The following is a 14,540-nucleotide window of genomic DNA, read 5'->3' as shown; positions in this document are numbered from 1 at the left end:
TGATTTAATATTTTACTGTGTTACTTCATGTTGTACATTCCATTCACATCCAGAGCTGTAATCATAATGATGATTGCTTAGAACCCGTCCGCACCGAGCTGCTGGACACAAACAACAGGAATCTCAGCAACTGAATAAATATGTTATAGTGTGAAAAAACCCTTAAGTATCAGTTTGCAGCGTGTAACCAATCGCTCTGTATGTGTCAGGTACAGACATAGCGCCACTCACTGTGGACACGTGGCAGTGATTGCTGTCCTGCTCGGCGTACAGAACTTCGTCTTTGATAAACACGGAAATCGCTCTCAGGATGAACGAGACAAACAGATTCATGTGGATGAAGTTTCTGGTGCAGTGAAGTTTCCTGAAACAATAAAGTATCGTTGTTGTATTTTGTTTTACAAATATTCACTTGGCACGGTATGGCGGTGTGTTTAGTTATTGTACGGTATTTTATCTTACGATGTACGGGGACAGCAGCATTTTATATCTTTGCCCCATAATGTTACCATATGACACAGATCTCTGCTGTACCGTTCTGCACACTGTATGGCACGTTTATGTGTGCACTATATGGCAGCATTACTTTGATATTGCACATCTAGTATTTCTAGAGATTCTAGATTATCAGAAGCCGGACTATGGGATGGAGCTGTAGCAATCTTCCCGCATTGATGATTATAGATACGTTACGTAACACATAATTTGTGCCGTTCTTTGTTTCTCAGTCCACGGAGAGAGACGCGTCCTCCATTAGTAAAATAGCCCAATTTACCCCATTATCCTACCGTAAAAACACCAAAGTATAAAAATCCACAGCGGGGAGGAAATAATGACGGGAGATGTGTAAAAACGAAGATAAAAGCAGCAAAGGGATAAAATGTAACAAAAGTGCGAGAATTGGATTCAGGAGGCGGCATCAGAAGAAAGCGGAAGACGCAAATGATCTCTGAGACCAAAAGGAACGTGAAACGGTGACAGCGACCGGAAAAAGCGAGAAATGTGTCACGGAGCGACATCACAAACCCACCCTGACCCCACGGTATACGGCAATGCAGACAGAAAAAGGACATTTTCTACAATTGTAGCATAACTTTTTTTTAATAAAATTATTGCAGAAATTAAAAAGAACAGGAATTACAGGTATATAATATAATACAATTACCTGAAGCGGCACAGGATCACCATGGCGGTGGTGAGAGCCACGAGGGACGTGCTGTATCCAACCGTGTACAAGGCTTTCACCGAGAGGAAGTAAGTGTCCTGCCGAGAAAACCCTCAGTGTAAGAGCAAGAAGGACGATCAGCAGCAATACAATGTATAAAGCATTCCTCCACCTATTCATACAGGACACAGGGGCAGTATTATAGTAGTTATATTCTTGTACATGGGTCAGTATTATAGTAGTTATATTCTTGTACATAGAGGCAGTATTATAGCAGTTATATTCCTGTACATAGGAGCAGTATTATAGCAGTTATATTCTTGTACATAGGAGCAGTATTATAGTAGTTATATTCTTGTACATAGAGGCAGTATTATAGCAGTTATATTCCTGTACATAGGAGCAGTATTATAGTAGTTATATTCTTGTACATAGGAGCAGTATTATAGTAGTTATATTCTTGTACATAGGAGCAGTATTATAGTAGTTATATTCTTGTACATAGGGGCAGTATTATAGTAGTTATATTCTTGTATATAGGGGCAGTATTATAGTAGTAATATTCTTGTACATAGGGGTAGTATTATAGTAGTTATATTCTTGTACATACGAGCAGTATTATAGTAGTTATATTCTTGTACATAGGAGCAGTATTATAGTAGTTATATTCTTGTATATAGGGGCAGTATTATAGTAGTAATATTCTTGTACATAGGGGCAGTATTATAGTGGTTATATTCTTGTACATAGGGGGCAGTATTATAGTAGTTATATTCTTGTACAAAGGGGCAGTATTATAGTAGTTATATTCTTGTATATAGGGGCAGTATTATAGTAGTTATATTCTTGTACATAGAAGCAGTATTATAGTAGTTATATTCTTGTACATAGGGGCAGTATTATAGTAGTTATATTCTTGTACATAGGGGCAGTATTATAGTAGTTATATTCTTGTACATAGGGGCAGTATTATAGTAGTTATATTCTTGTACATAGGGGGCAGTATTATAGTAGTTATATTCTTGTACATGGGTCAGTATTATAGTAGTTATATTCTTGTACATAGGGGCAGTATTATAGCAGTTATATTCTTGTACATAGGGGGCAGTATTATAGTAGTTATATTCTTGTACATAGGGGCAGTATTATAGTAGTTATATTCTTGTACATAGGAGCAGTATTATAGCAGTTTTATTCTTGTACATAGGAGCAGTATTATAGTAGTTATATTCTTGTACATAGGGGCAGTATTATAGTAGTTATATTCTTGTACTTAGGAGGCAGTATTATAGTAGTTATATTCTTGTACATAGGGGCAGTATTATAGTAGTTATATTCTTGTATATAGGGGCAGTAATATAGTAGTTATATTCTTGTACAGAGGAGCAGTATTATAGTAGTTTTATTCTTGTACATAGGAGCAGTATTATAGCAGTTATATTCTTGTACACAGGGCCAGTATTATAGTAGTTATATTCTTGTACATAGGGGGCAGTATTATAGTAGTTATATTCTTGTACATAGGAGCAGTATTATAGCAGTTATATTCTTGTACATACGGGCAGTATTATAGTAGTTATATTCTTGTACATAGGGGCAGTATTATAGTAGATATATTCTTGTACATAGGGGCAGTATTATAGTAGTTATATTCTTGTACATGGGGGCAGTATTATAGTAGTTATATTCTTGTACATAGGGGCAGTATTATGGTAGTTATATTCTTGTACATAGGGGCAGTATTATAGTAGTTATATTCTTGTACATAGGGGCAGTATTATAGTAGTTATATTCTTGTACATAGGGGCAGTATTATAGTAGTTATATTCTTGTACATAGGGGCAGTATTATAGTAGTTATATTCTTGTACATAGGGGCAGTATTATAGTTGTTATATTCTTGTACATAGGAGCAGTATTATAGTAGTTATATTCTTGTACATAGGGGCAGTATTATAGTAGATATATTCTTGTACATAGGAGCAGCATTATAGTAGTTATATTCTTGTACATAGGAGCAGTATTATAGTAGGTATATTCTTGTACATAGGGGCAGCATTATAGTAGTTATATTCTTGTACATAGGGGCAGTATTATAGTAGGTATATTCTTGTACATAGGGGCAGTATTATAGCAGTTATATTCTTGTACATGGGGGCAGTATTATAGTAGTTTTATTCTGGTACATAGGAGCAGCATTATAGTAGTTATATTCTTGTACATAGGGGCAGTATTATAGTAGGTATATTCTTGTACATAGGGGAAGTATTATAGCAGTTATATTCTTGTACATGGGGGCAGTATTATAGTAGTTTTATTCTTGTACATAGGAGCAGTATTATAGTAGTTATATTCTTGTACATAGGAGCAGTATTATAGTAGTTATATTCTTGTACATAGGGGCAGTATTATAGTAGTTATATTCTTGTATATAGGAGCAGTATTATAGTAGTATATTCTTGTACATAGGAGCAGTATTATAGTAGTTATATTCTTGTACATAGGGGCAGTATTATAGTAGTTATATTCTTGTACATAGGAGCAGTATTATAGTAGTTATATTCTTGTACATAGGAGCAGCATTATAGTAGTTATATTCTTGTACATAGGGGCAGTATTATAGTAGTTATATTCTTGTACATAGGAGCAGTATTATTGTAGTTATATTCTTGTACATAGGGGCAGTATTATAGTAGTTATATTCTTGTACATAGGAGCAGTATTATAGTAGTCATATTCTTGTACATAGGAGCAGTATTATAGTAGTATATTCTTGTACATAGGAGCAGTATTATAGTAGTTATATTCTTGTACATAGGAGCAGTATTATAGTAGTTATATTCTTGTACATAGGAGCAGTATTATAGTAGTTATATTCTTGTACATATGGGCAGTATTATAGTAGTTATATTCTTGTACATAGGAGCAGCATTATAGTAGTTATATTCTTGTATATAGGAGCAGTATTATAGTAGTTATATTCTTGTACATAGGAGCAGTATTATAGTAGTTATATTCTTGTACATAGGAGCAGCATTATAGTAGTTATATTCTTGTATATAGGAGCAGTATTATAGTAGTTATATTCTTGTACATAGGGGCAGTATTATAGTAGTTATATTCTTGTACATAGGGGGAGTATTATTGTAGTTATATTCTTGTACATAGGGGCAGTATTATAGTAGTTATATTCTTGTACATAGGAGCAGTATTATAGTAGTATATTCTTGTACATAGGGGCAGTATTATAGTAGTTATACTGTACTTTCAGTATTTTTTATATACATGGTTTAATCATTGTTCTGTGTTTTGGAGATTTTTGGGGACATGGGGTAGTGATATGTTACAGTGATTTTCCTCCTGTCGTTCAATATTTGGCAACTTGTAATAATTCTCTATTTTTGTTTCTCAGTAATGTTCTGTACTGTTTGTTTCGTATTCTGTATGTTGGTGACTGACAGCTCATTAACACATAGATACAGGACTACTTTTCCCAGTACGCCTGTCATTTCCCATTGTTTAACCCTGACCTACATTGGTAGATGTGGCAGTACCGCCTCGCCTGTGCTGGATTCTGCTGGGTCTTTTAAAGGGAACATGTCACCAGGACAATCCCCTGTGAATGCGTTCTATCCTGGATCCTCTTTTACTGAAGAATAAGAGCGCTAAACTCCTGATGACCAGTAGGGGTCATTATTTATATACTTTATCACATCTTATACTGCAGAGCTGAATTCAGGATTCTGCTCCTTTCCTATAACCCTGAACGTCCTTTTTGTCCTAGTATTGTGCAGTGCTGCTCTGAGGCATTGTGGGATCTGTAGTTGTTATACTTTGCAGTGCAGAGTATCACACTGTGGGCGCTCATCATGTGCTGGCTGTCAGTGAGATATTTGTTCATATAGGACGCAGTTCACATTGACACACGGCTTTACCATTTTCTTACCTGATCCTGACCTGTTTGGTTAAGATCAAATCCGCAAGCATCTGAGTAATGAGGGAAAGGCTCCGACCAGCCGCTCTCCGTGCAGTTGCGGCTGATTATTCCTTCTGTGGACGGCAGAGAACACAAAGGATTTCACATTGTAATCAAAGAAAATTGTATCATTGAGGATAAGAGGCTGAGAGATGAACCGTCGGGTAGGAATAATGTAGGAGACTAAGGATGGGGATGAAAAACACTCAATATTATCACCATCATCATCATACACTGACTATCCATGGCCACATTATCATCATCACCAATGTCACTGTTACTATCAATATCGCCATTCATACCAAGAACATCATCATTACCATTATCACCAACTGCAAAAGCCCCATCATCATCATCATCATCATCAATACCATCATCATTAATGATATGCATAGTTATTATCATCATCATCACCAATATTGATACAAACAGAAGAGGATGCGAAGTGAGATGAGTAGACAAGTAGAAGATAAGGAGTAAGATGAGACAAGTAGAAGACAAGGACTGAGATGAGGAGACAAGTAGAACAAGATAAGAAATGAGATGAGGAGACAAGTAGAAGAAGATAAAGAGTGAGATGAGGAGACAAGTAGAAGATGAGGAGTGAGATGAGAAGACAAGTAGACGAAGATGGGAAATTAGATGAGGAGACAAATAGAAGAAGACAAGGAGTGAGATGAGGAGACAAGTAGAAGATGAGGAATGAGATGAGGAAAAAAGTAGAAGATGAGGAGTGAAATGAGGAGACAAGTAGAAGAAGATGAGAAATGAGATGAGGAGACAAGTAGAAGATGATAAAGAGTGAGATGAGGAGGCAAGTAGAAGAAGATAAAGAGTGAGATGAGGAGACAAGTAGAAGATAAGGAGTAAGATGAGACAAGTAGAAGACAAGGACTGAGATGAGGAGACAAGTAGAACAAGATAAGAAATGAGATGAGGAGACAAGTAGAAGAAGATAAAGAGTGAGATGAGGAGACAAGTAGAAGATGAGGAGTGAGATGAGAAGACAAGTAGACGAAGATGGGAAATTAGATGAGGAGACAAATAGAAGAAGACAAGGAGTGAGATGAGGAGACAAGTAGAAGATGAGGAATGAGATGAGGAAAAAAGTAGAAGATGAGGAGTGAAATGAGGAGACAAGTAGAAGAAGATGAGAAATGAGATGAGGAGACAAGTAGAAGAAGATGAGGAATGAGATGAGGAGACAAGTAGAAGAAGGTAAAGAGTGAGATGAGGAGACAAGTAGAAGAAGACAAGGAGTGAGATGAGGAGACAAGTAGAAGAAGATGAGGAGTGAGATGAGGAGACAAGTAGAAGATGAGGAGTGAAATGAGGAGATAAGTATAAGATGAGGAGTGAGATGAGGAGACAAGTAGAAGAAGATGAGGAGTGAGATGAGGAGACAAGTAGAAGATGAGGAGTGAGATGAGGAGACAAGTAGAAGATGAGGAGTGAGATGAGAAGACAAGTAAAAGAAGATGAGGAATGAGATGAGAGACAAGTAGAAGATGAGGAGTGAGATGAGTTGACAAGTAGAAGAAGACAAGGAGTGAGATGAGGAGACAAGTAGAAGATGAGGAGTGAGATGAGGTGACAAGTAGAAGATGAGGAGTGAGATGAGGAGACAAGTAGAAGAAGAAGAGAAATGAGATGAGGAGACAAGTAGAAGAAGATGAGGAGTGAAATGAGGAGACAAGTAGAAGATGAGGAATGAGATGAGAGACAAGTAGAAGAAGATGAGGAATGAGATGAGGAGATAAGTAGAAGAAGACAAGGAGTGATATGATGAGACAAGTAGAAGAAGATGAGGGATGAGATGAGGAGACAAGTAGAAGAAGATGAGGAATGAGATGAGGAGATAAGTAGAAGAAGACAAGGAGTGAGATGAGGAGACAAGTAGAAGAAGATGAGGAGTGAGATGAGGAGACAAGTAGAAGACAGGACACAAACTGTCAGATAAACACAAAGGAAAAGAGATTTATTCATAACAGCAAATAGAGATCAAAGGTGTAAAAACTTTCAAAAAGGATACATGGGACCATAATCTGATAAGAGACCTACCCTCACACTCATGAAATAAGAAGCTGGTGGTGTAATGTGAGGGGTGACAACGTGCCCCATCTCCTCTTTGCCTGGAGACCCTTGGCTTTGGTTATATTATTTTGTTATTGTACGTTTGCCTTTCATTTACTTGTATGGTAATTTTTGTGACTTTATTAAGTAGACATCTTTAGGGTGTCCCAGACTTTATTTCTTGTGTCTGGAGGTGGGCTCCTTTTAGGGTGTATTGGAGCTTATGTTCTCTTTTTATTTGTTTATATGTCATTTTGAATAAATCTGATTACTTCTGTATTTATCTGCTCCTTTGTGTAGTGTTTGTCCTATCAAGCTCCTTCATTTCTCTCCTCTGCGTGTTGCACACGTGACGCTTCCCTTGTGACGGCATGTCAGCTAATAATGTTTAGCTTGTTGATAATCAATATTAACATCCTCATCAATCTCACCACCTATGTCATGATCTGAATCTCATCATCATCCTCATCATCATCATCAGTCTCACCACCTAGGTTATGATCCGAATCTCCTCACCATCTCCACCATCATCATCATGCCCACTCCTCCCTTTCATCGGGTTTCTGACGTTCCTTGCTCTCTGATTACATGTGACCTGAGACTTTCGGTGATGATCAGTGACACACACCCAGCCCCATTTTCAGCACCTCCGTCCTTCTCACCTGACTGCAGCTCCTCCAGGTTCTCCAGAGACTCTGAACGATGGAAAATGTAACACAAAAGACAAGACGCCATCAGTCATCAGCAACATAAAGTGACAATACACCATTATTTACAATATATCCACAATGTGACCAGAGGTCCCTCCATGTCAGGAGACCCCCTGATAGACATGAGGGACCACAGTTGGGGGCTTCATTACAAGATCTTACTTTGATGCTAAGAGATTAGGGGGTAATAAAGCCCAGGACGGGGCTCCGCGGTGTGAATGTGAGACGGTCACGCTCTTACCTAGCTGCGACTGTCGATCTGACAGGTCCATGTCTGTAACAAAGAGAAAACAATCGTCATCACAGGAGAGAATCTGGGAGACGGCGCCGGCGGCCGTTCTCCTACCCCAGAGCCACATTGCCCCATATGAGGGGTAACAATAGGCAGGGGCATTACTATATCAGGAGCAGGGGTTGCAATCGCACCAGGGATCTGGACCAGGGGGGTCCCTAAAAGTCCCTATGGCCCATACGGAAGGACCATTACTATTAATGCAATAATTGGGGGCCCCGCTGGAGCCTTTGCAATGGAGCCACTGACATTAGGAATGTGCATTCCTGCATCTATGGTGATATAAGGAGCCATAATAAGAAATTTGCTCAGAGGTGAAAGGAAAACATAATATACCGCCATCCCCAACCCCGCGTACATCAATGACTGCGATCTGCATCACATCCGCTGGTCGCTAAACTAATGGATTTTATGGAAATGCTCTTTCATAAAAAGAACCTTTTCTGATGACCAACAGGACGAGCTCTGAACGATATCATTCACTGACAGCAAGCAGAGATCTTAGCTTCAGGTCTTTATGTACAAAATATCACAAATATCTGTTCAGAGACTTTATATTTCTAGAAGGAATGATGCTTTCATAGTATTAGTGCATGTGATAAGCATAGTGATCACTAGATGGCGACACTGAGGAACACCGTTCTATGTATGGACTACAGGAAACATAAGGAGCGATTATCCGGATCACAGACTGTTGTGGATTCTGTTTGTGGCTCCCTCTGGTGGTTACTGCTGGTACTGGGTGACTTTGGTGGGTTGCGGCCTTTGGTTTCCACCTGTCCATCAGAGGCTGGGTGGTTCCTATTTTACCTGGCCTTTCTGTCATTCCCTTGCCGGCTATCAATGTATTCAGATGTGCTCTGTTTGGTTCCTGCCTACCTGCTCCCAGATCTTTCAGGATAAGCTAAGTGCTGATTTTCAGTTGTTGGTTTTTTTGTCCAGCTTGCTTATTATGTCTCTATGCTAGCTGGTAGCTCTAGTGGACTGAGGTTCTCCCCATGTGCCATGAGTTGGCACATGGGTTCTTGTAATCTCAGGATGGTTTTTTTGATTAGGGTTTTTTGCTGACCGCTCAGACCCCTTTTGTATCGTTCTGCTTTCTAGTTTACAGCGGGCCTCAATTTGCTGAACCTATATATATCATCTCTATGTGTGTGCCTTCCTCTCATTTCACCGTCAATACATGTGAGGGGGCAACTATACCTTTTGCGGTTCATTCCTCTGGAGGCAAGTGAGGTCTTTATTTTCTCTGCAGTACTAGTTAGCTCTTAGGCTGGTGCGTGGCGTCTAGAACCAACGTAGGCACGCTCCCTGGCTATCTCTAGTTGTGTTTGTCAGGAGTAGGGCAGCGGTCAGCCCAGGTTCCATCACCCTAGAGCTCGTCCGATATTTTGTATTACTTTGCTTGTCCAGTGCTATCCCTAGCCATTGGGATTCATGACAGTATAGCCAGCCCACAAAGTGTTAATTGTTTGGGCTGAAGCAGGAGAAAAAGAAGTGTTTAAGGGAAATTTATTTATTTTTTTTTTTTCCTTCAGAGTTTTGCTGCCTAGCCCTTAATTGCTGTCTAGCTGCTTCTTACCTCCTCTTAACCCTTGAATGGCTCTGATATTAGATGTTTAACATGGATGTCCAGAGTTTGGCTTCCAGCCTGAGTAATCTCGCGGCAAAAGTTCAAAACATACAGGATTTTGTTGTTCACACTTCCATGTCTGAACCTAGAATTCCTATTCCAGAGTTCTTTTCTGGAGATAGATCTACCTTCCTGAATTTCAGGAACAATTGTAAATTGTTTCTTTCTTTAAAATCTCGCTCCTCTGGAGACCCTGCTCAACAGGTTAAGATTGTAATATCTTTCCTGCGGGGCGACCCTCAGAATTGGGCATTTGCATTGGCACCAGGGGATCCTGCATTGCTCAATGTGGATGCGTTTTTTCTGGCATTGGGATTGCTCTATGAGGAACCTAACCTGGAGATTCAGGCTGAAAAGGCTTTATTAGCCCTCTCTCAGGGGCATGATGAAGCGGAAGTATATTGTCAAAAATTTCGGAAATGGTCGGTGCTTACTCAGTGGAATGAGTGCGCCCTGGCTGCAAACTTCAGAAATGGTCTTTCCGAGGCCATTAAGGATATTATGGTGGGGTTCCCTACGCCTACAGGTCTGAATGAGTCGATGGCTATGGCCATTCAGATTGATCGGCGTTTACGGGAGCGCAAACCCGTGCACCAGTTGGCGGTGTCTTCTGAACAGGCACCTGAGACTATGCAATGTGATAGAATTCAGTCCAGAAGTGAACGGCAAAATTATAGGCGGAAAAATGGATTGTGTTTTTATTGTGGTGATTCAGCTCATGTTATATCAGCATGCTCTAAACGCACAAAAAGGGTTGATAAATCTTTTGCCATTGGTACTCTGCAGCCTAAGTTCATTTTGTCTGTGACTCTGATTTTTTCACTGTCTTCCATTTCCGTCGATGCCTATGTGGATTCAGGCGCTGCCCTGAGTCTTATGGATTGGTCATTTGCTAAACGCTGCGGTTTTAGTCTAGAGCCTCTGGAAGTTCCTATCCCTCTGAAGGGAATTGACTCTACACCATTGGCTATGAATAAGCCGCAGTATTGGACACAAGTGACCATGCGCATGACTCCCGTTCATCAGGAGGTGATTCGCTTCCTTGTACTGTATAATTTACATGATGTACTAGTGCTTGGTCTGCCATGGTTACAAACTCATAATCCTGTCCTGGACTGGAAAACAATGTCTGTGTTAAGCTGGGGATGTCAGGGGGTTCATGATGATGCACCTCCGATTTCAATCGCTTCATCTACTCCTTCTGAGATCCCTGCGTTTTTGTCTGACTATAGGGATGTTTTTGAGGAGCCTAAGCTCAATTCGCTCCCTCCTCATAGAGAGTGTGACTGTGCTATAGAATTGATTCCTGGCAGTAAGTTCCCTAAGGGTCGTTTATTTAATCTGTCACTGCCAGAGCATACTGCTATGCGGAATTATATTAAGGAGTCCTTGGAAAAGGGACATATTCGTCCATCTTCGTCCCCTCTGGGAGCAGGTTTTTTTTTCGTGGCCAAAAAAGATGGTTCCCTGAGGCCTTGTATAGATTATCGCCTTCTGAATAAGATTACAGTCAAATATCAGTATCCACTGCCATTATTGACTGATTTGTTTGCTCGCATTAAGGGGGCGAGGTGGTTCACTAAGATAGATCTTCACGGTGCGTATAATCTGGTGCGGATAAAACAGGGTGACGAGTGGAAAACCGCATTTAATACGCCTGAGGGCCATTTTGAGTATTTGGTAATGCCTTTTGGACTCTCCAATGCTCCGTCAGTCTTTCAGTCCTTTATGCACAATATTTTCCGTGAATATCTGGATAAGTTTATGATTGTGTATTTGGATGATATTTTGGTGTTTTCTGATGACTGGGAGTCTCATGTTTTACAGGTCAGGAAGGTGTTTCAGGTTCTGCGGGCCAATTCTCTGTTTGTGAAGGGCTCAAAGTGTCTCTTCGGAGTCCAGAAGATTTCTTTTTTGGGGTACATTTTTTCTCCTTCTACTATTGAGATGGATCCCGTCAAGGTTCAGGCGATTTGTGACTGGACACAACCTACATCTGTTAAGAGCCTTCAGAAGTTCTTGGGGTTTGCTAATTTTTATCGTCGGTTCATTGCTAATTTTTCCAGTATTGTTAAACCTTTGACTGATTTGACTAAAAAGGGTGCTGATGTTGCTGATTGGTCTCCTGCGGCCGTGGAGGCCTTTCGGGAACTTAAGCGCCGGTTTTCTTCTGCTCCTGTGTTGTGTCAACCAGATGTTTCACTTCCTTTTCAGGTTGAGGTTGATGCTTCCGAGATTGGAGCGGGGGCGGTTTTGTCACAGAGAAGTTCTAATGGCTCGGTGATGAAGCCATGTGCATTCTTCTCTAGAAAATTCTCGCCCGCCGAGCGCAATTATGATGTGGGTAATCGGGAGCTTTTGGCCATGAAGTGGGCATTTGAGAAGTGGCGTCATTGGCTTGAGGGTGCTAAACATCGTGTGGTGGTCTTGACTGATCACAAGAATCTCATTTACCTTGAGTCTGGCAGGCGTTTGAATCCTAGACAGGCTCGTTGGTCGTTGTTTTTTTTCTCGTTTCAATTTCGTGGTTTCGTACCTGCCAGGTTCTAAGAATGTGAAGGCAGATGCTCTTTCCAGGAGTTTTGTGCCTGACTCTCCTGGAGACTCTGGGCCTACTGGTATCCTTAGGGATGGGGTAATATTGTCCGCCGTATCCCCAGACTTGCGACGTGCATTGCAGGAGTTTCAGGTGGATAAACCGGATCGTTGTCCGCCAGAAAGACTGTTTGTTCCGGATGATTGGACCAGTAGAGTCATCTCCGAGGTCCATTCTTCTGTGTTGGCTGGTCATCCTGGAATATTTGGTACTAGAGACTTGGTGGCCAGGTCTTTTTGGTGGCCTTCCTTGTCTAGGGATGTGCGTACCTTTGTGCAGTCTTGTGAAGTGTGTGCTCGAGCTAAGCCTTGCTGTTCTCGGGCCAGTGGATTGTTGTTATCCTTGCCCATCCCGAAGAGGCCTTGGACGCACATTTCCATGGATTTTATTTCTGATCTCCCGGTTTCACAGAAAATGTCCGTTATCTGGGTTGTGTGTGACCGCTTTTCTAAGATGGTTCATTTGGTGCCCTTGCCTAAGTTGCCTTCCTCTTCTGAGTTGGTCCCTTTGTTTTTTCAGAACGTGGTTCGTTTGCATGGGATTCCGGAGAATATCGTTTCTGACAGGGGATCCCAGTTTGTGTCTAGATTTTGGCGGACGTTTTGTGCCAAGATGGGCATTGATTTGTCTTTCTCGTCTGCATTCCATCCTCAGACGAATGGCCAGACGGAGCGAACTAATCAGACCTTGGAAACTTATTTGAGGTGTTTTGTTTCTGCTGATCAAGATGACTGGGTTGCTTTTTTGCCACTGGCCGAATTTGCTCTTAATAATCGGGCTAGTTCTGCCACGTTGGTCTCTCCTTTTTTTTGTAATTCGGGGTTTCATCCTCGTTTTTCCTCTGGTCAGGTGGAGTCTTCGGATTGTCCTGGAGTGGACATGGTGGTGGACAGGCTACATCAGATTTGGAATCAGGTGGTGGACAATTTGAAGACTCAGGAGAAGACTCAGCAGTTTGCTAATCGCCGTCGCCGCGTGGGTCCCCGACTTCTTGTTGGGGATTTGGTGTGGTTGTCTTCTCGTTTTGTCCCTATGAAGGTCTCTTCTCCTAAGTTCAAGCCTCGGTTCATCGGTCCTTATAGGATCTCGGAGATTCTTAACCCTGTATCTTTTCGTTTGGATCTCCCAGCATCGTTTGCTATTCATAATGTGTTCCATCGGTCGTTGTTGCGGAGGTATGAGGTGCCCGTTGTTCCTTCGGTTGAGCCTCCTGCTCCGGTGCTGGTGGAGGGAGAATTGGAGTATGTTGTTGAGAAGATCTTGGATTCTCGTGTTTCCAGACGCAAACTCCAGTATTTGGTTAAGTGGAAGGGTTATGGTCAGGAGGATAATTCCTGGGTGGTCGCCTCCGATGTTCATGCGACTGATTTGGTCCGCGCCTTCCATAGAGCTCACCCTGATCGCCCTGGGGGTTCTCGTGAGGGTTCGGTGACCCCTCCTCAAGGGGGGGGTACTGTTGTGGATTCTGTTTGTGGGCTCCCTCTGGTGGTTACTGCTGGTACTGGGTGACTTTGGTGGGTTGCGGCCTTTGGTTTCCACCTGTCCATCAGAGGCTGGGTGGTTCCTATTTTACCTGGCCTTTCTGTCATTTCCTTGCCGGCTATCAATGTATTCAGATGTGCTCTGTTTGGTTCCTGCCTACCTGCTCCCAGATCTTTCAGGATAAGCTAAGTGCTGATTTTCAGTTGTTGGTTTTTTTGTCCAGCTTGCTTATTATGTCTCTATGCTAGCTGGTAGCTCTAGTGGACTGAGGTTCTCCCCATGTGCCATGAGTTGGCACATGGGTTCTTGTAATCTCAGGATGGTTTTTTTGATTAGGGTTTTTTGCTGACCGCTCAGACCCCTTTTGTATCGTTCTGCTTTCTAGTTTACAGCGGGCCTCAATTTGCTGAACCTATATATATCATCTCTATGTGTGTGCCTTCCTCTCATTTCACCGTCAATACATGTGGGGGGCAACTATACCTTTTGGGGTTCATTCCTCTGGAGGCAAGTGAGGTCTTTATTTTCTCTGCAGTACTAGTTAGCTCTTAGGCTGGTGCGTGGCGTCTAGAACCAACGTAGGCACGCTCCCTGGCTATCTCTAGTTGCGTTTG

At 41.5% G+C, this 14,540-nt stretch overlaps 1 protein-coding gene across 2 annotated transcripts in view; it reads right to left on the bottom strand.

Annotated features, from left to right (window-relative positions):
• Positions 1–14,540, bottom strand: part of ADCYAP1R1 (ADCYAP receptor type I) — a 218,643-nt gene that overhangs the window by 40,325 nt on the left and 163,778 nt on the right. For both annotated transcript variants that reach the window (XM_077267987.1, XM_077267986.1), the window contains exons 5-9: positions 8,165–8,197; positions 7,876–7,908; positions 5,111–5,214; positions 1,166–1,263; positions 232–364 (exon numbers count right to left, since the gene is read on the bottom strand). In XM_077267987.1, the coding sequence (XP_077124102.1) occupies positions 232–364; positions 1,166–1,263; positions 5,111–5,214; positions 7,876–7,908; positions 8,165–8,197 (401 nt within the window). The remainder of the gene's footprint in view (positions 1–231; positions 365–1,165; positions 1,264–5,110; positions 5,215–7,875; positions 7,909–8,164; positions 8,198–14,540) is intronic.

This window comes from Ranitomeya variabilis, chromosome 6 (genome assembly GCF_051348905.1).
Source record: "Ranitomeya variabilis isolate aRanVar5 chromosome 6, aRanVar5.hap1, whole genome shotgun sequence".
NCBI lineage: Eukaryota > Metazoa > Chordata > Amphibia > Anura > Dendrobatidae > Ranitomeya > Ranitomeya variabilis.
Note: the sequence above shows the minus strand (reverse complement) of the source record. Positions and strands in the feature narration are given on the sequence as shown.